This window comes from Microcaecilia unicolor, chromosome 3 (assembly GCF_901765095.1).
Source record: "Microcaecilia unicolor chromosome 3, aMicUni1.1, whole genome shotgun sequence".
Taxonomy (NCBI): domain Eukaryota; kingdom Metazoa; phylum Chordata; class Amphibia; order Gymnophiona; family Siphonopidae; genus Microcaecilia; species Microcaecilia unicolor.
This window is the reverse complement of record NC_044033.1, coordinates 191,281,345-191,308,784: the sequence shown is the minus strand read 5'-3', so window position 1 is coordinate 191,308,784 and position 27,440 is coordinate 191,281,345. Positions and strand designations below refer to the sequence as shown.

At 47.4% G+C, this 27,440-nt stretch overlaps 1 protein-coding gene across 4 annotated transcripts in view; it reads right to left on the bottom strand.

Annotated features, from left to right (window-relative positions):
* FMNL3 (formin like 3) overlaps positions 1-27,440 on the bottom strand; it is a 263,779-nt gene that overhangs the window by 109,672 nt on the left and 126,667 nt on the right. For all 4 annotated transcript variants that reach the window (XR_003941482.1, XM_030196846.1, XM_030196847.1 and 1 more), the window contains exons 2-4: positions 25,527-25,610; positions 14,541-14,621; positions 4,862-4,938 (exon numbers count right to left, since the gene is read on the bottom strand). Coding sequence is in view for 3 of the 4 variants with exons in the window: in XM_030196846.1 (XP_030052706.1) it covers positions 4,862-4,938; positions 14,541-14,621; positions 25,527-25,610 (242 nt within the window). In the remaining variant the exon portion in view is untranslated. The remainder of the gene's footprint in view (positions 1-4,861; positions 4,939-14,540; positions 14,622-25,526; positions 25,611-27,440) is intronic.

Here is a 27,440-nt window from a genome sequence, read left to right as displayed (position 1 = left end):
TTGCCATGAGGAAGGTCCATGGTCTGATCTGAGTTGGGCCTTCCACTTCCCTGAGGATGTTCCAGAGGCAGCATTCACAGCCCCTTGGGGAAGGGGGTCAAGGTCACCGCTTGAGTGTGACACCTGATGGCCGCATTTGGGGTTCATGACTGCATGAAAGGTGCATTTGGCCACATACTCCAGCCAAGCACTGTCACAGCAATAACCAGATTACATGCAGTTTATTGGGAGGTTAAAATAGAGGGAGAAAGGTAATTATGAATGAATTCTCATGGTGCCTGACCCCAACCTGTTCTGACAGAATTGAAGAGCAGAGAAAAAAAGCCAAACTGCTGGATCAAAAATAAATTTTAAAAAGCACAGCTGTGCCAAGTTAAAAAAACAAACAAACCAGTAACGGCATGAAAGCAGAGTACAGCTTTCTTTTAAAAGCAGGACAAAGGCTGTAATTCTCTTCCATTGAGCTATGATTCTGGATTAAAGTGACTAACAAAGCTATGGCCCAAAGGCTAGGACAGAACCAGCTCCCTGACTAAGGGATACTGCGTGTATTCATTGCAGCAGTCATGCATCCTGTGATCTGGCACATGAATCCATCTGATTCCAAACCTCTCTTAGGTTTGTTTCCTCTCTTGAGGCTGAGGGACGGCCCATTTCCTGTCTGTCTGCTCTCCAGATCCCCGCCCCTTTGTTTCCTGTCTGAATACAGGCTTCTATTTTGGGGGCTTTGGCACTTTAGAAATAAATAGGAGGTAGAAGGCTGTCTTGGAAAGACAAATAAACCACCACACAGTGGAGGAGGGGGTGAGGAGTGAGATAGGAGACCGATTGTGCAAGTGATCCCAGCCAGGGTCCAGAAATCTGCCTCCAGAAGTTTCCTTAATGAAAGGGACAGATTGGTACAAAAGGTCAATGAGTTGTAACAGAGCTCTCTGAGCTTCCTTTCCTAGGACAGGATCCTCAAATTCTGAGGCCCTCATGATCAAAAGCAAACTCTGGCGCTAGAGGCTGTTAACGCCATACTAGCGCCAGAGTTTGCAGCCGACCCATGATCAGAGCCCTCGAGCGCTTGAAACTGCGCACTCGAGGGCTCTCAGCGCAAGTAGCATGCAAATGCATGCTAAACAGGGCTTCTAGCGCAATTAGCTTGCAAATGCTTGCTAATTGGCGCTTAACGCATTCATCCCCAATGATCAGCGACCAGCGCGCCAAAGATTGGGTCGCTGGCCGCAGCAAAATCAACGCCAGCTCCGAGCTGGCGTTAGATTTTGCGGATCATTGGGGAGGAATGGTGAGCAGTTGCATGCTGGCAGGCCCCCGTTCCCCCCCAAGGCAACAGCATACGGGACTGGAGGTCCGGTGGACCTCCGGTCCCCCCCCGACGATCCGACCCTCCCCCAAACCCCCCCGAAATCTTCGTGGCCGCCTCCAGCCAAGCGTCCCACCCTCCCACCAGCGCTGGGGGGGGCTGGAGGTTCAGTGGGCCTCCAGCCCCCCAAACCCCAAGAAATCCTTGTGGCCACCTCCGGCCAAGGGCTGTAATCTATCGACGAGGGGGGTGGGGGGCTGGAGGCCCACCCCAACTCCTCCCCCCCCCGCGTTCTCAACAAATCCCTGGTGGTCCGTAGTGACACGTAAACCCAACCTCCTCCCTCCCTCCCGGTCCCCCTACCTTTGTTGGAGGAGGGACACAGCCTGCATGCCTCCCTCCTCTTCCTTTCAACGCCGCTTCAAAATGGCGGCGCACAGCCCCGCCCATTGCATCCTGGGATGCGCTGGGCGGGGCTACATACCATGTAAGGGAATCGCTCCGGTGGACCTCTAGGCCCTACCCCCCCCCCGTTGATGGATCACAACGATTTCTGGGGGTTTGGGGAGCTGGAGACCCACCGATCATCCAGCCCCCCCCCCCTCGCAGATGGGATAAGCCGGCAACCAAGTCCTCTGGGGGTTCGTGGGGGGGGGGGCTGGAGAACCACCGGATCTCCAGCCCTCCGTGAACATGGGGGGGGGGTTCGTCGGGGGGGACCGGAGGTCCACCGGAACTCCAGCCCCCCCCATCGCTGGGTGGGAGGGTGGGAGTCGGTTTGGCCGGCGGCGGCCTCTTTGTTGGGGGATCGGCAGGCCACTTTGACAGTTTTGGGCTTTTGACAGCCCAGACCTGTCAAAGAAGTGCGGGAGGATTGTGCTGAGCGCATGCTCGGGCGCAATTCTCCCGCACTTCAACATGATAATCAAAGATAATAGCGCTGCTTAGATTTGTATGCATTATCTTTGATCATCGATGCAGAAAAGCCCTGCGCTGTCCCGGCGCTATTTTTAGGGCGCTGTTTGGAACAGCGCAGGGCTTTTGATCATCTGGGCATGAGTGCATGCTCAATAACTTTCCATTAGTCCCCTATTATTGTCATCAGCTATACCACCTGAACTTTGGTCCCCTATTGGCACTTGCCTCCTTTGCATTCCTTCCCCAGCTCCAAGTTCTTTATTTCTCATCAGTAGGGGTGGTGTGCTTCATAGCTGACAGCCCAAGTTTAATCACAGAGTGTGCGACTTTGAGCTCTCTCAGCCCCATCACGCAAACAATGAGCTAACTGCTATTCCTTCACCAATAATTCCTGTTTCAAATCACTGTTAGCTGAAAAACAATTCCAAGCTGTACGCCCGGGAAGCAGAACTCATGCCAGGAAGTGTCACACTTCCCGCTCATTTCCCCTCTCACTGCAGCTGCACCCGGACAGGTGTATGTGAGTGTCCTTACTCTGCATTAAAGATATCTCCACTCAATCCTCCTTGCTAAGACACCTGCAGGGAGATGATTTACCTCCAGCTCTGAAGGTGAGCAATCTTCTATTGACACACTGCAAAAAGAAAATAATTTGTGCTCCTTTCAGTGTAACACTAACATTGTTATCTGTCACTATTCCTGGCCTCAATTCAAGACAGTCCTACTGCTGGCATCTCAGCTTCAGCTGTGCATGGGAGGACTTCTGATGTCATTCTACCCTCATCCTGCCAGTTCACTCATCTGCTGTCTGCTTATGTCACAGGAAACAGAACAAGCCAGAGGCGCTCCAGAGAACAGAACTTCCCAAGCCCATAAAATACCTCCTACTCCTTTCTGACCAAGAAGCTGTTTCCATCAGTCCCCCTACTCACCCCTAGGGAAAGCAGGCTACAAAAAGTTATTTTTCACCTAGTTCAGTGCTTCTCAAACCTCTCCTGAAGGTGCACTTAGCCATGGAGGGGAGGGCAGAATCGTGGCTGCCTCTCTCTCTCTCATGCATATTCATTCTGGTAATCCTGAAAACCTGACTGGCTGGGGTTTCCCCAGGACGGGTTTGGGAATCACTGATTTAAGAGCTAGACCAGGCCAGTGCTTCTCAGCCCTCTCCTGGAGGTGCACCTAGCCAGTCAGTTTTTCAGGATATCTACAATAAATATTCATTATAGATATCCTGAACATCTGACTGACTGAGGTTCCCCCAGGACAGGTTTGGGAATCACTGTCTTAAATACAGACTTAGCATCCAAGGAATAACTGTCTTGTTCTTGTTATGTTACAGCCACATTGTTGATTTAAAAATGTGGGAAAACATCTAGAATTGGGCAATAGCCTTCCATTTTAAAATGACTTTCTCTAAAAGTAAGCTCTAGTACAGGGGTTCTCAACCCTGTCCTCGGGATACATAAAGTCTGGTTTTCAAGATATCCAAAATGAATAGAGATGAGATAAATTTGCATACCCTGCCTTTATTGTATGCAAATCTTTCTCATGCACATTTATTGTAGACTAGCCGTTGAGCCCGTAAAAACAGGCTAGTAAAGGAGGGGGGGGTTGAAAGCCCCCCCCCGGATAGATCGCCGCCGCCCCTCCCCCCCCCCCGGGAGTCCCCTCTGCCACCCCTCCACCCGGGCTGGGTACCTGGCTTCACTATTCAAACCGCCGGAACGCAGCACACAGCTCATCTGAGCTGCCGTCGGCCTTCCTTCTTCTCTGCGTGTGTTCCGCCCTCGTGTGACGTAACGTCGGCGAGGGCGGGACACAGGCAGGTAAGGAAGACCAACGGCAGCTCAGATGAGCTGTGTACTGCGTTCCGGCGGTTTGAATAGTGAAGCCAGGTACCCGGGCCGGGTGGAGGGTGGGTGGCGGCGGCGACTCCGGGTGGGTGGGGGGAGTGGTGGCGGCAACCCTGGGGGGGGGGGGGAAGCGGTGGCGACGGCGGTTCCCTCACTCGCAGGTGCACAGGTTCCCTCTCTGTCACGCCCCCGTCATCACATATTGACGCGGGGGCGGGACAGAGAGGGTCTCTACTGCGCATTTGCGAGTGAGTACGCCTCTTGCCATTTATATGTTTGATACCTTGAAAACCTGGCTGGCTTGGAGGAGTGGCCTAGTGGTTAGGGTGGTGGACTTTGGTCCTGAGGAACTGAGTTCAATTCCCACTTCAGGCACAGGCAACTCCTTGTGACTCTGGGCAAGTCACTTAACCCTCCATTGCCCCATGTAAGCTGCATTGAGCCTGCCATGAGTGGGAAAGCACAGGGTACAAATGTAACAAAAAAAAAAAACTCTGCTCAAGTGGTATATAGTGCTTTGTCCTCACCATATCAATAACACAAGTGTTTAGCAACTTCTGAAAAAAGCCTGCACTTCCTCTCCTCATACTAATGGCCATCATAACAGAAACAAGGGTGTGGCACAGGAAACAGTCTTTTTTTTTTTTATGGACAGTGGTACTTGCTCATAATCTCCAAGCCCAGGGGAGAAGTACGGATTACTCTCAAATCTCAAGCTTCTGGGGAAGAAGCTACAATGATTGGGCAGTACTGTTAAGAGTCCAAACATGAATGAACTCACCCAATGTGATTGGTCCGGAGAGAGATTTCCAGTTCCCGCAACACTTTGGTTGATTCCTGGACTCTTCGTCTGAACTTCTAAAGAAATCAATTTCGTATTAGTCACAGAAGCAGATTCTTTCTTTGCTAGTAACCAAGCAATAAACCCTCCCTCACCAGTTCAATGCACACTGTTGCATACCCGTCCCCTTCACCATCCATCTTTTGGTATTTATCTAACCTTTCTTTGTAAAGCATACACCATCAGTACCTGTTCAGATAAGTGATACAGTGCCAGACACAATATAGCATGGCCAGATGACAGAGAAAGTAGCTAAATGAAGTTGCTGGTACGTACTTCCTAATAACATAAATTGTCGAATGACTCAAAGTGTAATTACATCTTTTTGACCTTTAGTGAAAATGTGTATTTTAAAAAAAATGTTCAGTTCAAGAATACAGCTTGAAATGAAATGCCATTGACACAATTAGACAATCAAACAGCCAGTAATAGGTAGGAAACAATCTAATTTAGGAAAGTGAAATATGAAATGAGCCAAGCCACAAATCTGAAAGTTAAAAAAACAAAACAAAACAATTCCTAAGAGGGATCCCCCAGCCCACCCCGACAGACATCTTGCAAATAATCTAAATCATTGAGGGTAGGGCAATAGATCTGAGCCCAGTTCTTGGGACACACCCAGCCAGTCAGGTTTTCAAGATATCCACAAGGAATATGCATGAGATAGATCTCTCTTTATAATAATTGGTTAATTTGCCTCCCTGGATGGCTGGCTGGCTGGCTGGGTTCGTAACCATATGCTAATGAGCTGTTACGTCAGCTCACCTCCAGCGTTCCCTCTCAGTGTCCCACCCTCGCGGAAAGGCGAAATGACGTCAGAGGAGGGCAAGACACTGAGAGGAAGGCAAGGGAAGGCTGGAGGTGATGCGAGCCGAGCCTGCCGCCGCTGCGACTTGAGGTAACAGGGAGGCAGGAAGGAGAAGAGGGCTGGGGAGAGGAGGGGAGAATCGCTGGACATGGATGGGATGGGAGGGGAGAGGAGGGGAGACTCGCTGGACATGGATGGGAGGTGAAGGGAGGGCAGAGGAGAATCGCTGGACATGTGTCACGGTTGTGCCCATGTTTCGTGCTCTCCTTCCTCTAGCCACCTGGTGGCCAGACCTGGTGGCTGCAATGAACTGTCTGGTTATTGTCACCCGTTCCAGACTTCAGCCCAATCCGATCCAGATCTTCCAGACTGCCAGGCTTGCTCTTTTTGTTTGAACCTGCACAGCTCCCTTAGTTGCCTGGTGATGGCTGCAGCTGAGCCTCAGCTGCTGCGGGGCTTATTAGTCAGTTGGAAATTCTCTGCCTTTGCATCGCCTAAGGCCCTGAGGTTTGTCGGTGTGCTGTGTACACGTCTGACTAGTCTGGTTTTATTGTATTGATTCTTGCCTGAGATTCTTGTCTGTTCTAGTTAGTCTGTGTGTAATTTAGATTAGGTTGTTGCTTGTTCTCTAGTCTTGTTTCTGAGTTGTAGTTTTGTGTCTAGTCTGTGTCTTTAGTGGCTGCTCTGCAGCTTCCAGTCCTGTCTCCTCTCTGTCAGTATTTGTTCCCTGTTTTAGTGGCTGCTTGCAGCTTTCAGTCTTGTCCTTTAGCTTATCCCTTCCTTGCCTTGCTGTCCCGGTATGTTCCTTTCCCCTCTGACCCTCAGTCCTGGTTCAGCCCAGTAAGTCCTGCCGGCCACCTGCAACCAGGGGCTCAACTCCTGGTGGAAAGTGGCCATGTGCAGGTGAAGTTTAAGTGTGCCTGCTCTGCTTGTTCCAGCTTGTTTGCCTCTGCTGCAACTCCAGTCCGGGGTTCCAGTTCTGTTCTGCTCTGTCTCCGGTTTGGGGGGGGTAGTTTTGCCTGCCGCTGCCGCTCCTCGGCAGTGGTCCAAGGGCTCACAAACCCAGTTTCCAGCGTTGAAAACGTGACAACATGGAGGGGAGGGCAGAATCGCGGGACATAGATGGGAGGGGAGGGCAGGGCAGAGAATCGCTGGACATGGATTGGAGGGGAGGGGAAGGCAGGGCAGAGGAGAATCGCTGGACATAGAGGGGAGGGCAGGGGAGAGAGATGAAAAACGCTTAGACAATAGCCTTCCTAGGGCCCGTTTCATTGGTTCCGAAATGGGCGTTTTTGCTTGTATGCATATAAAAGAGGCAGTGCATTCAAATCTCTCTCATGTATAATCATTGTGGATATCCTACAAACCTGACTGGGCAGATGTGTACTGAGGACTGGGGTAGGGGGATGAGGAGGAAAAGCAAACATCATTGGCTATTGCCTTTACTAGGAGCCAGGAGCCCCCTTCAGAGCTCCAGTCCAGTAGAAGGAGGTTCCTTTGGAGCACAGGTCAGGGAGGCCAAAAGGGGTCAAAGAAGGGTCTGTGTAAAAAAACTTGCCACCTCTGCTTCATCCATCACCAGAGTCAGCACTCCTGCACCCAAGGCTGCTGAGGATCTCTCCAGAGACCAGGGGCAGACTGACCATGCAAGCAACCAGGCAGTGTCCGAAGGCCCAGAGGTTCTGCCCGGATGCACGGCGTGCCGTTGGTGATCTAGTAGCCACAGCGGGGGGAAACATGTTCTTTCCTGCCCAGCCCACTGAGCTGCCGCTATTCCCCCCATCTGCACCACCGTGTTTTAAAAATGGCAGCAGAGACTCCCTGCGGAAGTTTCGCGAGACTATTGAGACCCAAGGTGCTTCCAAGCTGCTATCAGGTATGTGGCTCTGACAGTAATCCCATGAAAGATAACCTAGCTCTACAACCTGACACAAAAGGTAAAATCCTGTTTCTTCATGCTTGCTCAAGTAGAACATTGCTACTTGACTGTCCTACTTGAACTGGAATCTGTTTGCTGGCCAACCAATTTCTAAAAGCATTTACAGTATTCTGGATCACCCTTAGCTTTAGGAAGTTTATCTGTTGAAACTTTTACTGAAAAAATTAAAAACCCTACATGTAGAGCCTGTCTACATGAGTTCCTCCTCCCAGTTTGGATGAATCAATTGTTAAGACAATCTGAGTTTTAGGAATTTTGGAATGGAACACTTTTGGCAAGGTTTGATTCTTACAGAAGAGTTGCCGAGTGATCAGGATGTAGTTCTTCAAGCTGAGTGACTTGATTCCACATGTAGAAAACATAGGGGCCCATTGGGCTTGCCTTATAAAAAAGGCATGCCATGGGACTTACACGTCCTGTTGAGGCCATGTGACCCAGCAATCTCAACATGTGTCATGTTGATCGCTGATGCTTCTTATTCCTTCTACCATAGAAAGAAGGTTGGCACTCCTTTACTGGAGAAGCAATGATTTTGCTTCAGTCATGTTTAGCAGAGCTCATTTGAATGCCACCTGAGAAAATAAGCTCAAGTGGGATATAGGATAGTTTAAGACTAACCTTAGTGACCAACACTTATGTGGATTTGCACATTAATTGTGGAACCTTGACCAATCCAGTCTTCCAGACAGCGAAACACATTCACTCCCAGTTTGCACAGATGCACTGCTACTACTGTGGCTAAACATTTTGTGAAGGTTTGTGGAGTAGAAGCTAAGCCGAATACTAAGGTTATGAATCGAAGATACATCCAAGTCACAGAGCATAAACTTCCTTTAGATCCAAGAACCACAGCCAGTCTCCTTTTTCATTAAAAGAAATTAAGTCAAGGAAAGCATCTTGACCTGTCTTATGAAAAACCTGTTTAAGGCTCTTAGGTCTAGGATGGAACAGAAACTCCATGACTTTTTTTTGTTATCAGTACAAATTTGGAGTAAAAACCTACTTTTCTCCCCCCTGGTGGAACAGGTTTGCCCACACTGGACAAAGGAGGGACAGTTCCTTTAAAAGTACTTCTTGAAGCTCAAAGGTTGACCTAGACAATTTTGTGATCTTGAACTAAAGAGCTCTTTCTCGGGCTCTTCATGGAAACAAAGGTCTCCAGATGGCATGAGATTGATACCCATGTCACTTTAAGCATCATGAACTTACAATGGTAAAAACAGAAATACTATGAATTTAGTAATAAGCCTGGTACCTTTTTGCCTGTGCTTCAGCTTTCTGGCTATGAGTTCGCAATAGTCCTTAAGGGTAACAAGAGGGATTTGTTATATATGGAAGCAGATATCCAAAGACAATTTGTTCATTTTTATCAAGCACTATATAATGCAGATGTCACCATTGCCCAAGATCTACCACAGATTCCTTATTTGTACTGTTTGTCTCTCTTACTAGATTATAAGGTCTATAGAGCAGGGACTGTCTCATATACGTTTAGTGTACAGCTCTGCATACATCTAGTAGTACTACAGAAATAATTAGTAGTAGTAGTGGTAAATAGATTTCCCAGAAGGATAGAGATTATATGGACACTGACATCACTCTCACAGAGGTCCTTGAAACCACTTAAAATATGCCCACAGATAAATCTCCAGGGCTAGATGGTTTTCCCACAGAAGATTTTATTAAAAATATGCTTCAATCCTTGCCCCTATTCTTATTAGGATGTTTAACAGGGTGCAGGGAGCAAGAGTCTTCCAGATACAATGAAGATAGAGGGTATAATAATTTTATGCAAACCGGGCAGTGACCCTGCTTCTTGCGGGTCCTGTTGCCTGATCTCACTATCAAACATAGATGGTAAGATTGTAGCAAAGCTTTTAGCAGAGAGACTGGCCCCTGCTCTGTCCATGGAAATCCTCCAGATCAAACGGGTTTTGTGACAGGGAGCTGATAACGAAAGCAGGTCATTCATTCAACCTGGGCAGTTTGGGAGGAAAAAATTAAGATGATGCACGTAGGGGTAGATGCTGAGAAGGCTTTCAATCACGTACACTGGGACTTCATGGAAGCAACAATGGAGAAATTCAACATAGGGCCCAAATTTATGTGATGGATTGTATGTCTCTACATAAACCCAAGGGCTGCCATTAAAGTGAATGGGACTTTTTCTGAATCTTTTGGAGGGGTACAAGACAGAGCTGTCTCTTGACTCCACTTCTCTTTGCTATTGAAATGGAACCCTTGGTGTATCAAATAAGGGACAACTCTGATATTTACAGGTTAAGTTCTATTCTATTTGGATATTTCTATTCTGCCTTTAAACCAGATGGTGCAAAGCGAATTACAATAACAAGAGACTTCCAATCAGAAGGAATTTAGAAAAATCGTCTTAGGTACAGAAGTCTATAAAATTACATTATTTGAAGTACTGCTCTCACTTACTCACCCTCACACAACATTGCCAGTGTTATTTCAGGAACATGACAAGTACGGCAAAGTGTCTGGCTTCAAAATTAATAAGACTGAAGCTCTTAATATTAATAACACTGAGGTGGACAGATTAAAGTCCAATTTTCTCTTTAGATGGGTGCACTCCTTTTTAAAGTACTTGGGGATACAGATCCCTAGCAATCTTGGGACCCTCTACAAAGTTATGGCCCCCTCCTTGGTCAAATTCTGGAAGATCGTGGAAAAAGGGGGAAAATGGAGTTTTCAAAGGGAGGGAGAATAGCAGCTATTAAAATGAATCTGCTAACCTGACTCTTATATTTGTTTCAATCCTTACCCATTGCACTCCTACTAAACACTTTGGACAGATTACAGAGGATCAATACAGATTTGTTTAGAACAGAAAGGGGTTCATTTTCAAAGCATTTAGACTTACTATGTAACTTTGTAAGTCTAAGTGCTTTGAAAATACACCTCCATGTCTCCTAAAGTTTCTCGAGCAATCATGAGGAGACAGATTAGATGATGGTTTAGGAGTACTGGATTTAAAAGCTTACTATGAAGCTCAACTATATCAAGTTTGGGATTGGAAGGAGGTGAAGCATTCCAAGAGGTATGTAGGGATAGAGAAATACTATCTCAGTAAGTATCCATTACGATATCTGGTGTGGTCATGAAAGGACTTGAGGACAAATATTCTAATAGTCCATTCATGTGCTAAAGTTATGATACAAGCAAAGATAGTAGAGAAGGGGTGCAGATCCTTTTTAATGCCTATTAGGTTTGAGATGGGTCTAAAAAGCACAGAGGAAGCAGAGACACATTATTGGTGGGAGAAGTACTGAGTGGACACTGTTTGGTAATTGAGGGAGAAGAGAATTTTGAAGACCTTATCCCAATTACAAACAGAATTCAACTTACTCCACACTGAATTTTACAAGTATCTATATATATAAAAGGCACTTTGAAGCCTCAAGCTGGAAACTTGAGGCGCCCGAGATATCCGGTTTGGCCTGCAGGCTCCAGTCACTGTAGCTCCGCCCTCGTGTCAAAACGCGATGATGTTGAGGGCGGGGCGGCCCTCGCAACCACGTCACTGAGGGACGAAGCGACGAAGAGGAGAGGTGTGCAACTCGGAACTGAGGCACGGAGGAGGTGTCTGCAACTTGGGAGGGAGGGAGGGAGGACGGGGGGGGGGGGGGGGGATTACCCTGCTAGCGCCCGTTTCATTTTTGCCAGAAACGGGCATTTCTTACTAGTTTAATGATAAAGCATTGCTTTTGTCAAAAAGAATGGAGAGATACCTAGGGGTGGGAGCTTATTAAATGAGAGCAACTTTGGCTGGGCCACATTTGGGCCAGGGGCCTTATCACTAACCTATACAATTTGCTTCTCCAGAGTGGGTTTGTCAAATTACCACACATGAGGGCTTGGAATGCTGATCTGGGAAAGGAATTGGAAGATGCTGTGTAGCTTAGAATAATTCAGGGTGCAAATAAACTCTCTCAGCAAGTGTTAAGGAAGCGAATCTGATGGTATTATTGAGGTGGTATCTAATTCCAGTAAGATTATATAAACTTTGTTCCTGCTTCTCATCTTATTGTTGGAGAAGTTGTGTGGCAAGGGGCTCTCATATGCATATGTAGTGGCTTTTTCTAATTGTGCAACCATTTTGGATGACAATAATGAGGGAAATAGGCAAGTTCATGGGAAGCTTACCATGGCTAGAAACTCTGGGATGTTTATTAGGGTGAATGGGTGATACAACTGAATAATCTTTCATTAAACAACTCTCATTGTGTTACTTAACAGCACAGTGTGAAATTGCATGAACTGGAAATCCAATCTCCCACCGACACTTGAGTGCTGGCAGGAAAGGCTTTGTTATCTACTTCTAATTGAATCTCTTACTTCGGCAAGGCACAAAAAGAACAATAAATATGAGGAACAATGGTCCCAATTATGTATATTTAGGTATTAAATGGAGATGATAATAAAAGGAAGGGATAGGGAGTGAATTGGGTGAGGCTGAGTACCTCAAGGTTTCTGTGTGCCCACGAGGGTGGGGGAGGGACTTGTGGGGGAGGGATACTATAAGGGAAAAATTTGATAGGGTTTGGAAAGTGTGTGATGTTTTGGGAAAACTAACTGCTTATAGTTCACTTTGTGCTTGTTTGTATTTCACTGTTGTTGTAACTGTTCTTTATTTGAAAACTTCAATAAAAATCATAATATTAAAAAAAAAAGAGTTATGAACAGGCCCAAAGCACATGAGGTATGTGTATCAGTCACTGATATGGTCCTGTCACACTGCTCACACTTATTGAAGCCATAAGGGGCTCTTTTTCTGGGAGATCAACAGATAAATGGCTGCAGTGAATTCAGATGGCTTAGTGTTCAAAAAGTTGACAGGTACTGCTTGGTGCACTGAGACCAGTGTAGGCTGCAACTGTGTAAAATATTGAAAGGAATATACAAATGACCAAAAATCTACCTAGTGAAAACTAGAAGGAAGGGGGAAGGATACTAAGGCAACCTGACAATTGTTCGTGATATGCACTCTTCTTTGCAGCCGTTGGTCATGGGGAATTCTAAGGACATTAAGGTTATTTCAGAGGCAGTCTTGCTTCAAGCTCAGATATCTGCCCAGCAGTCCTCTAAGGTGGAGACTCTAGAGTTAAAACTTCTGACTTTAGAGAATTTGGGTGTAGCCTTGGTTAAGGATAAGAACTTTCTACACCGTCATGTGGAATACCTGGAGAACCAGGTTAGGAGACATAACTTGAGATTTCTCAGTTTCCCCAAGTGAACTTTGATTTTCCCAGTGAATATGGTCAAGAAATATTTACGTGAGGTCCTGGGGATGGCGAGTGATTCATTGCCCCCCATTACACAAGCTCAGTATAATCTGAGCTCAGGAAGATCAGTGGAAGATTCCTCTCGGAAGCGGGAGGTGGGCAATTTGAATCTCACATCCTTTTTGGAATCCTCCCTGAAAGTAATTACACAGGGAACTACTATGGTGGTCACTTTTGCTTTGGAACCTGACCGCAATGCAGTTTTGAAACTTTCCTTCAGACATTTAGAGACATAGTTTTGGGGATCAAAAGTGTGCATATTTCCTGATCTTTCAAGAGAGACAGAGATGAGGCAAAAAGCTTTCTTAGCCTTTCGGCCTAGAGTACAAGCTTTAGGCGCCAATTTTGTGCTTAGATTTCCTTGTTTGTGCTTTGTAGTTTATGAGGGTAAACAATTTCAATTTTTTGACCCAAAACAGCTAAATGATCTTCTAGTAGCTAAAGAAGAATTGAATGTCATAACATAATCCTGAATATGCATAACTAGGGGTAGGCTTGAGATAGTAATCAGGGGGAACGACTGCCTGATTAATTTTTATTTATATATTATTTTCTGTAATAGTTTATTTCTGATATCTTAGATCTTTATTTCTATAATTTGTGGGTGTAGGATTAATGTTTAATTTCCTTTAAATACCTGAGAAGTTTTTGCTTTTCTATGTTTCTTGATTATCTCAGTATTATCGAGACATGTAATTTAAAAATGGAATAAATAAATAAATAATTTTAAAAAATATTTGGGAAAGCAAGCCAGAAATTCAAGGATCAAATCTCCTAGATGCCCTGCAGCCCACTCTCAGCCATCTTCACTACGAACAAAGGCATCTCCTCCTCCCTACATGATGGCAATCACAGAAAAGAAGTTGCAGGATGACCACCTCACAGGCAGTGCTATATAAAGCTTGTGAATTCCATCGACGTTTCCCAGTCCAGAGAGGCATGAATGGTGCTTCCGCATCTCACGAAGGACACATCGGCAGGATGTCAAAGGACGGTGCTGCACTACATGCATTACAAAATGTATCCATCTGTTCTAGAGTTACCCAGATAAAGCTGGATTTAAATGTGTCCTCTTAAGATGATTTTCAATGAGTGTTTGATATTGGTTTTAATATGGCTACCAAGCTGAACATTTTCAGTTGTTGGCTGAGCTACAGTTTGCATTCTTTGTACATTGTTGTAGATTGTTAAGTGTATTGCTAATGATCTGTCAATAAATGGAGGAGTAGCCTAATGGTTAGTGCAACGGGATTTGATCCTGGTAACCTGGGTTCGATTTCCACTGCAGCTCCTTTTGAACTTGGGCAAGTCACTTAACCCTCCATTGCCCCAGGTACAAAAAACTTAGATTGTGAGCACTCTAGGGACAGAGAAAGTACCTGTATATAATGTGTACAGCACTGCGTACATCTAGTAGCGCTATAGAAATGATTAGTAGTAGAAATAAATAACAAAAAATTGTCCTTTTAGAGACCACATGTGCTCAAACCAATTAATCAATGAAGAGGAAAGATATGTTGATTAGGCAGGTTCTACAAGAATTAGCTAAAACCAGAAGAACTTTACCTTCCTAGTAACCCCAGGGTCCAAAAAGCTTTGTAGTTTTTGAATATACGTGTGTGGAGGATTTTTCACCTGAAATCTTTCCTGTAAGAAAACAAACACACATTTTTTATCATGGGATATATTTTTCGATTTCTGAAATATTTATTGAATTTTAAAGGAATAATAAACATGAACATAATACAGGAAACTATGATTTCCAAAGTGTCAAGTTTGGATAAATGGCAATCCAGATTACCGGATACCTTAATTACTATCACCATTCAGATGATACTTCAGAACTGGAAATCCTGCTCTCTCTCTTAAATATGAACATTTGGTGGTCAACAGACCTAATGATACACAAATATGAATGTAAAGCTTCTGAATTTACTAATAGACATAAAACTATTGAGAAAACGTGGTCTCCCCTTACTTCCTTCTCTTCCATATAATTCCTTCATTATCTTCTCTATTATATGTAGTACCTTTATTTCTACATTATATACACACTGTAATGCTAATTTTCTGTTATTTTATAACATACTTTGATATAGAGGATGACATTGTTACTTGTTATCACATTCCCCAAACTTGACACTCTGGAAATTGTATTGTTTCCATGGGGTATATTTTGAACAGTACAGCAATAACTATTGTGTGTGTCTAAAGCCTCCCCCCTTCCCCCACCCAAAATGGATATAGCCTAAAACACAATCAACCATCCAAGACAAGCAAGTAATGGTTTTAGTATGAGAATCTAGATCAGTGGATCTCTCTTCTGTTCTACAGGCGTGTATAACTAGTTGAGTTTCAGAATATTCAGAATGAAATATGCATGAGAAATATCTGCATTTATTGGACCTGCTATGTAGTTAAATCTATCTCATGCATATTCAATACTGACATCCTGAAAACCCAACTAATTAGATGTGTCTCCCCCCCAAAAAAAGGTTCAGAGCCACTCAGTGGCGTTCCTAGGGCGGGGCGGTGAGTGTGATCCGCCCCGGGTGCACGCCACTGGGGGGTGGTGCCGCGCGTGCCTGTCCTCCGTTGTTCCATGCTTCTTCTCTGCCCCGGAACAGGTTACTTCCTGTTCCGGGGCAGAGAAGAAGCATGGAACAACGGAGGACAGGCGCGCGCGGCACCCCCCCCCCCCCCCCAGCGGCGTGCACACAGCGGGGGGGTGTTCCTTCGCGGGGGTGTCCTTTCGCCGGGGGGGGGCTGCGCTGCATAGGGGGGGGGCTGCACCCGGGGGGTGGGGCGCATCGGCGATCCGCCCCGGGTGCCAGCCCCCCCAGGAATGCCACTGGAGCCACTAGTGACAAGTGTAGGGTTACCATATGGCTCCAGAAAAAGGAGGAGAGATTAAGCCAGTCTGGGTTTTACTTCCATTGCTTTCCATGGAAGCACAACCTGGACTGGATCAATGTGTCCTCCTTTTTCTGGAGCCATATGGTAACCCTAGACAAGTGGGACCATCTGCCGAGAATCTTATTTATGTTGACTCGAGGCCATAGCCTCAAACAGCTGCAGCCTCCCTCTACTCCAAAGCACTGTCCCCTTGTACAACATCCTCCTCTATGTCCCTATTACAACATTCTGTTAATATTGGAAACAAGCAGAAAGGTATAACAATTTGTTCTAACTTTATTTTTATTGGGTTTCAAAGCCAAACCCCCCCCCCCCCCAAAAAAAAATAAATACTGCATTCCCGCTGATACCATCTTCAATCAAACCATCCTCAGCAGACCAAGGTATACGAATCATGGGCAGGATATTGACAAGCATGTATACATCCAGAAGCAGCCAAATGCATTTAAACAAATTACCAGCATTTGCATGGATAGCTTTTTGGTTTGATAAGGAATTGAGGAAGTGGGGAGAATCTGAACCTTAGTTGGATGGGATAGATATGTATCTATGTGTTTTTGTTTCCACAACTGCCCATTGCCTTGTCAAATGTGTCAAGACATGGGATACAACGCTGACACAGTTTATCGGGGCTGGAAAAATAAATAAGGATTAGTTGGGGGAGAGTAATATAAAAGTAAAAGAAACAGGGGTTGGGGTGGTGTTAGGAGGGTAAAAAGCAGTGGTGCTAAGGGCAGTTAAGCAGTACTATGATAGGCCATGAGAAGTGCATTGGGTGACAATCGTGAGATGGATTTTGCACTCTTATTCAAAGGACAAAGGGGGATCAAGTGTCAGACCTGTGAGTTCTTGTACCAAGTAGAGCGCTGCCGAGCCCGGTACTTGGACCAGGTTCTGCTTGGCGGCCGGACAACCCCGAGTTTCACCTGCGCTGACCGCCGCTCCCCAGAGGTTGAGCCCCTAGGTGCGGGTGGCCTGCAGGGCTTACGAGATGGAGCAGGAAGCAGGGTGATGAAGGTGACGGCCAGACAGGCAGCAGGCAAGAGAGTAATCCAGGTACAGGCAGAGTCAGTAGGCAGGCAGCAGACACAAGAGTAATCCAGGTACAGGCAGAATCAGTAACGAAGAACAAAGTACAGGAGAAGAACACTACTGAGCAAGTACCACTTACCAAAGTAGAAGCCGAAGCAAGGAGTCTAGGGAGAGCTCAGCTGATAAAGTGCTGGTGTCTGACATCAGCAGGGAGAAGGGGCACAGCCATAGGACAAGAGCAGGGGAAGGAGGAACCAGAAGACCAATAGGAGAGAAGCAAGGGAAGCCAGGCAGAGGAAGAGCAAACCCAGGTAGGTGGAAGCAAAGCAATTAAGGAGCCTGGAAGCCAGGCAGTGAGAGAGCAGTCAGGTGCATGGAAGCAAAGAAATCAAGGAGCCTGCAGCCAGAGAAGAACTACACACACATGGCTCAGGGCTGTGCCAGTCAAGTGTGCGTGTCAACGGGACCCTGCGCAGCCCAAGGACGCCACTTGCATTGAGGTAGGGGACATGACATCAAGGGAATGGGAGGAGTGGAGAAGGAGGTGCCTTTATATCTTTCCTTCCTCCCTTGTTAAAGGTTTGATTACCAGCTAGGACGAAACTTCAGATAGAGGGCAGGAAGTTTCCAGCTGGTCTGACCTCAGATTTTGGCCCACTCTCTCAATCTGTGTAGGAGGGCCTCTAGGAAGGGCTTGAGAAGGTGGGTATTAGGAAATTAGGAGATTTGTTAATACAAAATTTGCTTTTGTCATTAGTGCGGATGGAGGCAGTACTAAATGTCAGAATCCCCCTTTTCCTATACTTTTAGATGAGGTTCTTTTTGATAAACATTGACCTCCATGTGAACTTGACAAGGTCGCTGTCAAAGGTGGAGAGGGGAACTATTTAAAGGAGACAGCCCAGTGAAAATGCTCTTGAGAATGTATAAGGTGCCTTTTATGAACCATTGTCTCTTACCCTCTAGACACAAACCGTTATGGGAAAGCCACTTGGGCAGAGAGTTAGAGGATAAAGAACAGGAAGGAATCCATTTGTATACACATAAAAGCTCTTGTGCTACAAACTATAAACAATGCAGTATAGCATAATTTGTAGACTTTACTTAACTCCAGCGAAACTTTTGAAAATAGTGCCAGGGAGAGCAGTAAGGTAAAATTATGTATCATACCTGATAATTTTCTTTCCATTAATCATAGCTGATCAATCCATAGACTGGTGGGTTGTGTCCATCTACCAGCAGGTGGAGATAGAGAGCAATCCTTTTGCCTCCCTATATGTGGTCATGTGCTGCCGGAAACTCCTCAGTATGTCGATATCCAAGCTCCATCCGCAGGACTCAGCACTTAGAGAATTACACCCACAAAGGGACACTCTGCCCAGCTCACCACCGCCGAAACGGGGGAGGGGAATTAACCCAGCTCATCCCCACACAAGTGGGGGAGGGGAATCCGTCCAGCTCACCCCGCGGAGCGGGGGAGGGACACCACCCCGCCGATGCGGGGGGATCTGGCTTATCCTGCAACCGCAACCGCGGGAGGAGCTGACTGACCCTAACACCGCCGAAGCAGGAGGGGTACAAAGCTGCCCTACTGCCGCACGAAGCGGGAGGGAGTGCCGGCAGAATTTAAGTCTCAATCCAGCCCCGTAAAACGGAGGGGAGAGGAATGCAGCAGCTCACTGTAACACAAATTCGTCTCAACTCTTGAAGAATTCATTGAAAAACTTGAACACGAAGTCCTCCTGAACAGGAACTGAAGACTAAACTTGAACCTGAAATGCAACCAGACTATAAACAGTACAGATATCTGGGAGGGGCTAGGGATTGATCAGCTATGATTAATGGAAAGAAAATTATCAGGTATGATACATAATTTTACCTTCCATATCATCATGCTGATCAATCCATAGACTGGTGGGATGTACCGAAGCAGTACTCACCCAGGGCGGGACATTGAAATCCCTGACCGCAACACTGAAGCTCCAAACCGGGCCTCCGCCCGAGCAGCCACAGTCAAGCGGTAATGCCTGGAGAAGGTATGGGCCAAAGCCCAAGTTGCCGCCTTGCAAATCTCTTCCAAGGAGACGGACCCGGCCTCTGCCATCGAGGCCGCCTGAGCTCTAGTGGAGTGAGCCTTCAGCTGGATAGGCGGCATCTTCCCTGCGGCCACATAAGCCGCTGCAATGGCTTCCTTGACCCATCTTGCCACTGTAGGCTTAGAAGCCTGCAGACCCTTACGAGGACCTGCAAACAAGACAAACAGATGATCCGATTTCCGGAAATCATTGGTCACTTCCAAGTATCTGATGATGACTCGTCTCACATCTAGATATTTGAGAGCAGAGTATTCCTCTGGGTAGTCCTCCCTACGAAAGGAAGGGAGACAGAGCTGCTGATTCACATGGAAGCGAGAAACAATCTTGGGCAGGAAGGAAGGCACTGTGCGAATAGTCACTCCTGCCTCAGTGAACTGCAGAAAAGGCTCTCGACATGAGAGTGCCTGGAGCTCGGAAACTCTTCTGGCTGAAGTGATAGCCACCAAAAAGACTGCTTTCAACGTCAGGTCTTTCAGAGATGCCCTAGACAAGGGTTCAAAAGGCGGCTTCTGCAAGGCTCTTAGCACCAGGTTGAGATTCCACGCAGGCACCACTGAGTGCAGAGGAGGGCGCAGGTGATTAACTCCCTTGAGAAAGCGCACCACATCTGGCTGCGAAGCCAGGGAAGCACCCTTCAGGCGGCCCCTGAAGCAAGCCAGAGCCGCTACCTGGACTTTAAGGGAACTGAGCGACAGGCCTTTCTCCAGACCTTCTTGCAGGAACGCCAACACTGAAGAAATTGGAGCAGGGAAGGGAGAAAGTGAGCCTGCTTCACACCACGCTGCAAAAGTACGCCAAACCCTGGCGTAAGCAGTAGAAGTAGAGCGCTTCCTCGCTCTCAGCATAGTGGCGATGACCTTGTCTGAGAAGCCCTTCTTTCTCAGACGCTGCCGCTCAATAGCCAGGCCGTAAGACCAAAGGGGGAGGGATCCTCCATCACCACGGGACCCTGATGTAACAGGCCCTGCTCCACTGGCAGCCGCAGAGGATCGTCGACTGAGAGCCTGATCAAGTCCGCATACCAGGGACGTCTGGGCCAGTCCGGACCCACCAGGATTATCCGGCCCGGATGCTTTGCCACCCGGCCCAGGGATCGAGGGTCCCGTCCTCTGCTGAAAAAGCACGGCACTTGGCAATTGGCCGATGACGCCATCAGATCTAGGCTCGGCTGGCCCCAGCGCTTCATGATGTCCAAGAACGCCTGAGCAGATAGCTGCCACTCTCCGGGCTCCAAGGTATGGCGACTGAGAAAGTCCGCCTTGACATTCATGACTCCGGCAATGTGGGCTGCTGACAGCTGTTCCAGGCTCGCTTCCGCCCACTGGCATAGATTCATGGCCTCCTTGGCTAGAGGGGCGCTCTTGGTACCTCCCTGGCGGTTGACATAGGCCACAGCCGTGGCATTGTCCGACAGGACCCGTACTGGCTTCAACGCCAGTACCGGGATGAACTCCAAAAGCGCCAACCGATTGGCTCTGAGTTCCAGGAGGTTGATAGACCACTTTGCCTCTGCAGGAGACCAGAGCTCCTGCGCTGTCCTTCCCAAGCAGTGGGCTCCCCAGCACGACAAAGAGGCGTCCGTCGTGACGACAATCCACTCCGGGGTCACCAGAGGCATTCCTGCCGACAACTTGTCTGTCTGCATCCACCAGCTCAGCGCCTTGCGCACTGCTGGGTCCAAGGGAAGGCGCACAGCATAATCCTCCGACATCGGAGTCCAGCGCTGCAGCAGAGAGTGTTGTAGTGGTCTCATATGAGCCCTGGCCCAGGGCACTACTTCCATCGTGGCCGTCATAGAGCCCAACAGCTGCACATAGTCCCAAGCCCGAAGAGGAGAGGCTACTAGGAACTGGTCCACCTGAGCCTGAAGCTTGACAATCCGATTGTCTGGCAGGAACACTCTGCCCACTTGGGTGTCGAATCGAACTCCCAGATACTCCAGGGACTGAGTCGGGCGCAGCTGGTTCTTCTCCCAGTTGATGATCCATCCCAGGGAGCTCAAAAGAGCAACCACCCGGTCCACAGCTTTGCCGCACTCTGCATAAGAGGGGGCTCGGATCAACCAGTCGTCCAGATAAGGATGGACTTGTACTCCTTCCTTTCGCAGGAAGGCCGCGATGACCACCATTACTTTGGAGAAGGTCCGCAGAGCAGTAGCCAACCCGAAAGGGAGGGCTCTGAACTGGAAGTGTCGGCCCAGGACTGCAAAACACAGAAAGCGTTGATGAGGAGGCCAGATGGGAATATGCAGGTACGCTTCCTTGATGTCCAAGGAAGCCAAGAACTCTCCTGCCTTCACTGCCGCTATAACAGAGCGGAGAGTCTCCATGCGAAAGTGCCGCACTTGCAAGGCCCGATTGACCCCTTTGAGGTCGAGGATAGGCCGGACAGAACCTCCTTTCTTTGGTACCACAAAGTAAATGGAGTAACGTCCCTTGCCAGTCTGATTTTCTGGCACCAGAACGACCGCACCCAGGCGGATCAGGTTGTCCAAGGTCTGCTGCACTGCCACAGCTTTGACCGGAGACTTGCAGGGAGAGAGTACAAACCCGTCTCTTAAGGGTCGGCAGAACTCTAACTTGTAGCCGTCTCTGATGACTTCCAGCACCCAAGCGTCTGAAGTTACTTTGGTCCACTCGCCCAGAAATGAGGACAGGCATCCTCCAATCTGCACTGGGCCATGGACCAAGACCCCGTCATTGGGTACGAGACCCTGGGGGAGGACTGGAGGGCGTACCTCCGGGACGGCGGTCTCTGCAAAAGGAATGCTGCTTGGGGGAGAAGTTCCTTTTGAAGGAAGAGGGGGCAGAGGAGCCCGACTTGCCCGGGCGGTACCGACGGGCTTCTTGAAACCGTCCTCTGGAGATACCGGGGCGAGCACTGGCCCGAGCCCTGACCTCTGGTAACCACTTGCCCTTAGACGTGCCGAGATCGGTCACGATTTTGTCCAGCTCGACCCCAAAGAGCAGCTTGCCTTTAAAAGGCAACTTAGCCAGGCGGGACTTAGAGGCGTGGTCCGCAGACCAATGTTTCAGCCAAAGCCAGCGCCGCGCAGAGACTGTCTGAGCCATGCCTTTAGCCGAGGCTCTCAAGACATCATACAGTAAGTCTGCCAAATAAGCCAAGCCCGATTCCAGGGCCGGCCAGTCAGCCCTCAAGGAAGGATCCGAGGGGGAAGCCCGCTGCACCAACGTCAGGCACGCCCTGGCCACATAGGAGCCGCAAACTGAGGCCTGCAAACTTAAGGCAGCCGCCTCGAAGGACGACCTTAAAGCCGCTTCCAATCTTCTGTCTTGGGCGTCCTTTAGTGCTGTGCCACCTTCCACCGGCAACGCCGTTTTCTTAGTCACCGCAGTGATTAAAGAATCCACGGTAGGCCAAACAAAGGCCTCACGCTCACTTTCAGGCAAAGGATAGAGGCAGGACATAGCCCTAGCCACTTTGAGGCTCGCTTCCGGGACATCCCATTGAGCCGAAATTAAGGTGTGCATGGCATCATGCACGTGGAAGGTTCTAGGCGGGCGCTTCGTCCCCAGCATAATGGCGGAGCCAACAGGGGCTGAGGGAGAGACGTCCTCCGGAGAGGAAATCTTCAAAATGCTCATGGCCTGCAATAACAGGTTGGGCAAATCCTCTGAGCGAAAGATCCGTGCTGCAGAGGAGTCATCCGCTCCATCCGAGCGGGAATCCGTCTCCTCCAAGGAATCCCCAAAGGACCGTTGGGAGAACTCAGATACGCTGCCCTCATCTACATCAGAGGAAACAGCGTCCTCTAAGGCCTGGGCATCCACCCGAGGACGTTTTCTTCCGGGGGCCTCAACCCCTTTATCGGACAAGGGAGAAGGGGCAGCGTTCTGCATAAGGAAGGCCTGATGCAGCAGCAAAATAAACTTGGGGGAGAAACCCCCCAAACTGTGCAATTCAGCAGCCTGGGCCACAGCCCTAGACGCACCCTCAACCGGCGCTCGCAAGAGCGGGGGAGAACCATGCTGCGCATCCAAGATGGCGTCCGGCGCGACACTCCGCGAAGGAGCCGCGCGGGAAGAACGGTGCTTAACTTTAGCCGCTTTTTTGCCGTCGCCCAAATCAAGGGCAGCCATGGCATGAACGTCTCCCAGCTCAAGGGCGGCCCAAGAAGAAGCCGTCCGAGCAGAGTGGCCGGCCAAGATGGCGGAGGCGAGTAGCGGGGGATGGGCGTTTATGGCGGGAAAAACCGCCGCGCCGGAGGAAGACCCGGGACACTGACCGGCCTCCAAACTGACACCCAACAAGGGCGAATCAGACTTTAAAACCCCCGCATACCCGCTAGAAGCGCACACGCGGTCCAGGGAGCGATTCTTCGCGCCCTCGCCCTCCGACGCCATAGGCCACGTGGAGATCAATCGGGGAACCCCCTGCCCGCTATAAAAAGGTAAAAATTACCTGCTTCTCGCTCCGAGCTGTAACGACCTGGTGTCCCAGTGAGTAGCTGCAATAAACGTTTAAATAAACGTCGAAATAAACGCCCTTAAGGACGTTCAAAAATTTTTTTTTTTTTTTTTTTTTTTTTTTTAACGGACCCAGCGGGAGGGGGGAGAAAAGGAGGGACCTGGCGCCACCAGGTTTGCACTTGCTCAAGAAGAGCCCTCAACCCCAAGCACTCAACAAAACCTAAAAATTAGGCTTGGAGGCCTAGCCAGAGCTGCTGCTGTGTGTGACCACCACCTGCTGAGATAGAGAACATACTGAGGAGTTTCCGGCAGCACATGACCACATATAGGGAGGCAAAAGGATTGCTCTCCACCTGCTGGTAGATGGACACAACCCACCAGTCTATGGATTGATCAGCATGATGATATGGAAATGTTGAAGAAGCAGGGCTTAGGCCAGGGGTTCCCAATCCTGGTCCTGGAGGCATCCCAGCCAGTCAGGTTTATGAATATTCATGAGATAGATTTCCATGCAGTGGAGGCAGTACGTTTAGATCTCTCTCATGAACATTCATTGTGGATATCCTGAAAAGCTGATTGGCTGGGGTGCCTCCAGGACCAGGATTGGGAACCACTGGCTTAGGCACATTTGAGAATACGTGGGTTTATACAAAAAGTGTGGGGTGTGGTGTGGGCCCAAACAGAAGCTCTCACAGGGATTCCCATGTGTAAAAGATACGAGTACTACATGCCGGGGGTGGGTCAAATGAGAATTCTACCTTGACATGAGGACAGCTGGGAAATAAAAGGCTGACAAAACTCCCTCAAGATGGGAAGAATTTATGGGCTATGAGAAACTAACACGGTCACTTAGAGGGAAGCCGGATATATTCCACACAGTTTGATCTCCTATGCTAAAATCAGATCTGTTCTCTCTCTCAGAGACCACTACTCTTAAGACCAAGATTACTCTAATGCTTGCTGCTGCTATTCCTTTGGAGATTTTGAGTTTGGGTGGGAGAAGGGTAGGGGAGGAAGTGGTTACGAGCAGCTGTCGGGAGGAGAAGCTAGTGGTTGGCGCCTATGTCCCTACCCAAGTAGGGGCAGCTCGTTTGGGGGGAGCAATGCCTCCCCTCACCCCTCCAAACTACACCCATGTTTTTATTACGGCAGTACCTCCATGATTCTTAGGTCCTTAATTAAGACCAAAACCACAGGACAAAATCAAATGAAGAATGATCCAGATAAATAATAATAATAACTATTAGTAAATAGATTAACAGACATAACTTAAAAAATAGGGTAATGGAGGCAGAATGGGGCAGTTACTAGAATGCTGACAGTCATTAATAATATAATCAAATAATGATCTGAAATTAAGTTTTAACACTAGGCACCAACTACAACAAAAATATAAAAATAATCAGAGTTGTTAAATCTTTAAAGAGAGATTTTTAGGACCATCATATGAGAAGTTCAATTTAAAAAATATATATAGCTTCAAAGCTGTAATCATCAGTCCAGTATTTCTCTCAAAGTCCTTTCAAAAAGTATATATTAATTTTGGCTGACATTGAGATTTTGCCTTCTGACTTGTGTTAAGTTAAACCGTTAAATATGGATAATTCACTTGATATTGCAGTGCAGTAAAAAGCATTGATTTAATTAAAAATTAATACATACTTTTTGAAAGGAGAAAATACTGGGCTGATGATTATAACTTTGAAGCTTTGGGTTTTTTGTTTGTTTGTTTTATGAACTGAACTTCTCATATGATGGTCCTAAAAATCTCTCTTAAAGGTTTAACAGCTGAGGTTATTTTGATATTACAACAGTCATTAATAAAACATGCATATATGAAACCTTTCACTTTAGCACCATTCTGCTTCCACCATTCTTCCTGCCCTTGGGGACTTCCATTTTCAGAGCAGTCTGCCCTGCAAGGTTCCTCAGGCTCACTCAGGCACTGGAGTCCTTAACTTCTGCAGGTCTCAATTGGAGGTGCTGGGGAAAGCTTTGCCTGGTTTGAAACCAGGTTTCATCAGAGGTACAATCACTGACAGCTCTCTTACAGGGATATGTACTGCTACAATACACACCTGATCACAGATCAAGTCCCATTTCTTCTCATTGTCATACTGGCGAAGCAGCCTGGCCTTGTCAGGGGGGAGATTCATGGAGCTCTATGGAGAGAGAAATATACAGATAGTACATCAGTACCTTATATAAACATCATACAATCAAGCCTGAATGTGGCTATCAATTTCCCATAGCAAGCGCAAGACCCCGGAGCTGTGAGTGAAATCTCTCTCTAGTTAAGAACATGCTTACCACTGAAAATCATATTGTCACATTTTACATCTGTGGACATGTTCAGAACTGTCTATAACAAAACTGGCAGCTCCCTCCACCTCAGATATACCCCCCTGTTTACAAAGCCGCACTAGCAGCTGCCAGTGCAGTAAAGCTGTCACAGCCCATTCACTTTGAATGGGATGTGTCGGCATTGCCGTACAGCTTTGTAAATAGGGGGGATAGTTGTGATGTGGGTTTAACTTGTCCACCCCATTCTTCCTATACATCCAAGACTGGTCAGTGTTTAAGAAGACACCCAAGTATTTTACTCCCCTGGTCACCCACATCAGAAGAAATTGTGCTTGCTGCATCAAGTTGCAGGGGTATGGTAGTCCCTCCTATGTAGCAAAATTGATTCTCGGTTCTGAAAAAGCTCCAAAAGCCTCAATAATTCTAATGGCCTTTGGCAAGTTTGCTCTAACATTGTCTATAGAAAGATGCATGTCATCTTAATGTACCTTCTTTTCAATCAGTATTAGAAGAATACAGATCAACCATTTTTTACATCGCTGGCCAAAAACTTTGGAAGTCACTGCCACAAATATGAAAAGTATTAAAAGCCTTATGGTGTTTGAAAACATTTTTATTTTAGAATGTGCCTTTGGATCTCCTGATGCTGATAGAAGGTAAGAACAGTTCATGGATGATAGTATGTTTTGTATTGATTCTCTTATTGTTTTGTCTTTGTTTTTATTTTTGTTTTATTATATATGTTTTTATGTATCCCATTGAGAATCATAATAGTCTGGGCTATACATTTTTCTACAAATAAAGCAGCAAAAAGATTGGTCTGGTATTGCTGTAAACCCAACTGAATTCCTTCAACTGCCACCTTAGATGAATCTCTTCAAAAAGGATTGATAGACAGATAAACTATCACAAAACAGGGCACACTCTAGAGGAAAACTGGCAATGAACTGGTAACTCGGGGGTCATCTGATGGGGAGCTGACAATGAAAGGATACTCATAGCCACAAACACCACAATTTGTAATTCAGAGGAACAGGGATCCCCGAGACATGCAGACCAGCAGCAAAAGAGAATGATGTGCTTCAGTTTCATTTTATAAGGTCTTGAGATGCAGTTGCTTGAATTTTGGGGGTCCTTTTACGAAGCTGCACTAAGCCTTACCTTGGGGTGCGCTCAGGAATCCTGTGATAGTTTTGGGATTGGCGTGTACTACCCACATGCTAAAAAATGAAATGTATTTTTTTATCGCTGGGACTGAGTCTGGGGACAGAGAGTGGGTGTCTTCTGTGCTAATTGCTTGATGCAGCTACATTGCCACTCACTAACCAATGAGCGTATTGTTAGTGCATGAGCCCTTTGGGCTCATTTTTGAAAGAGAAGGATGTCCACCTTTTGACATAAATCGGAAGATGGACGTCCTTCTCCCAGGGACGTCCAAATCGGTATAATCGAAAGCCGATTTAGGATGTCTCCAACTGCACTCCTTTGCAAGGACGGCCAAAGTTCAAGGGGGTGTGTTGGAGGCGTAGCGAAGGCAGGACTTGGGTGTGCCTAATACTTGGACGTCCTTGACCCATAATCAAAAAAAACAAGGACATCCCTGACAAACACTTGGACGTTTTCACCCGGCATGCTTTTATTATGACTAAGGCACAAAAAGGTGCCCGAAATGACCAGATGACCACCAG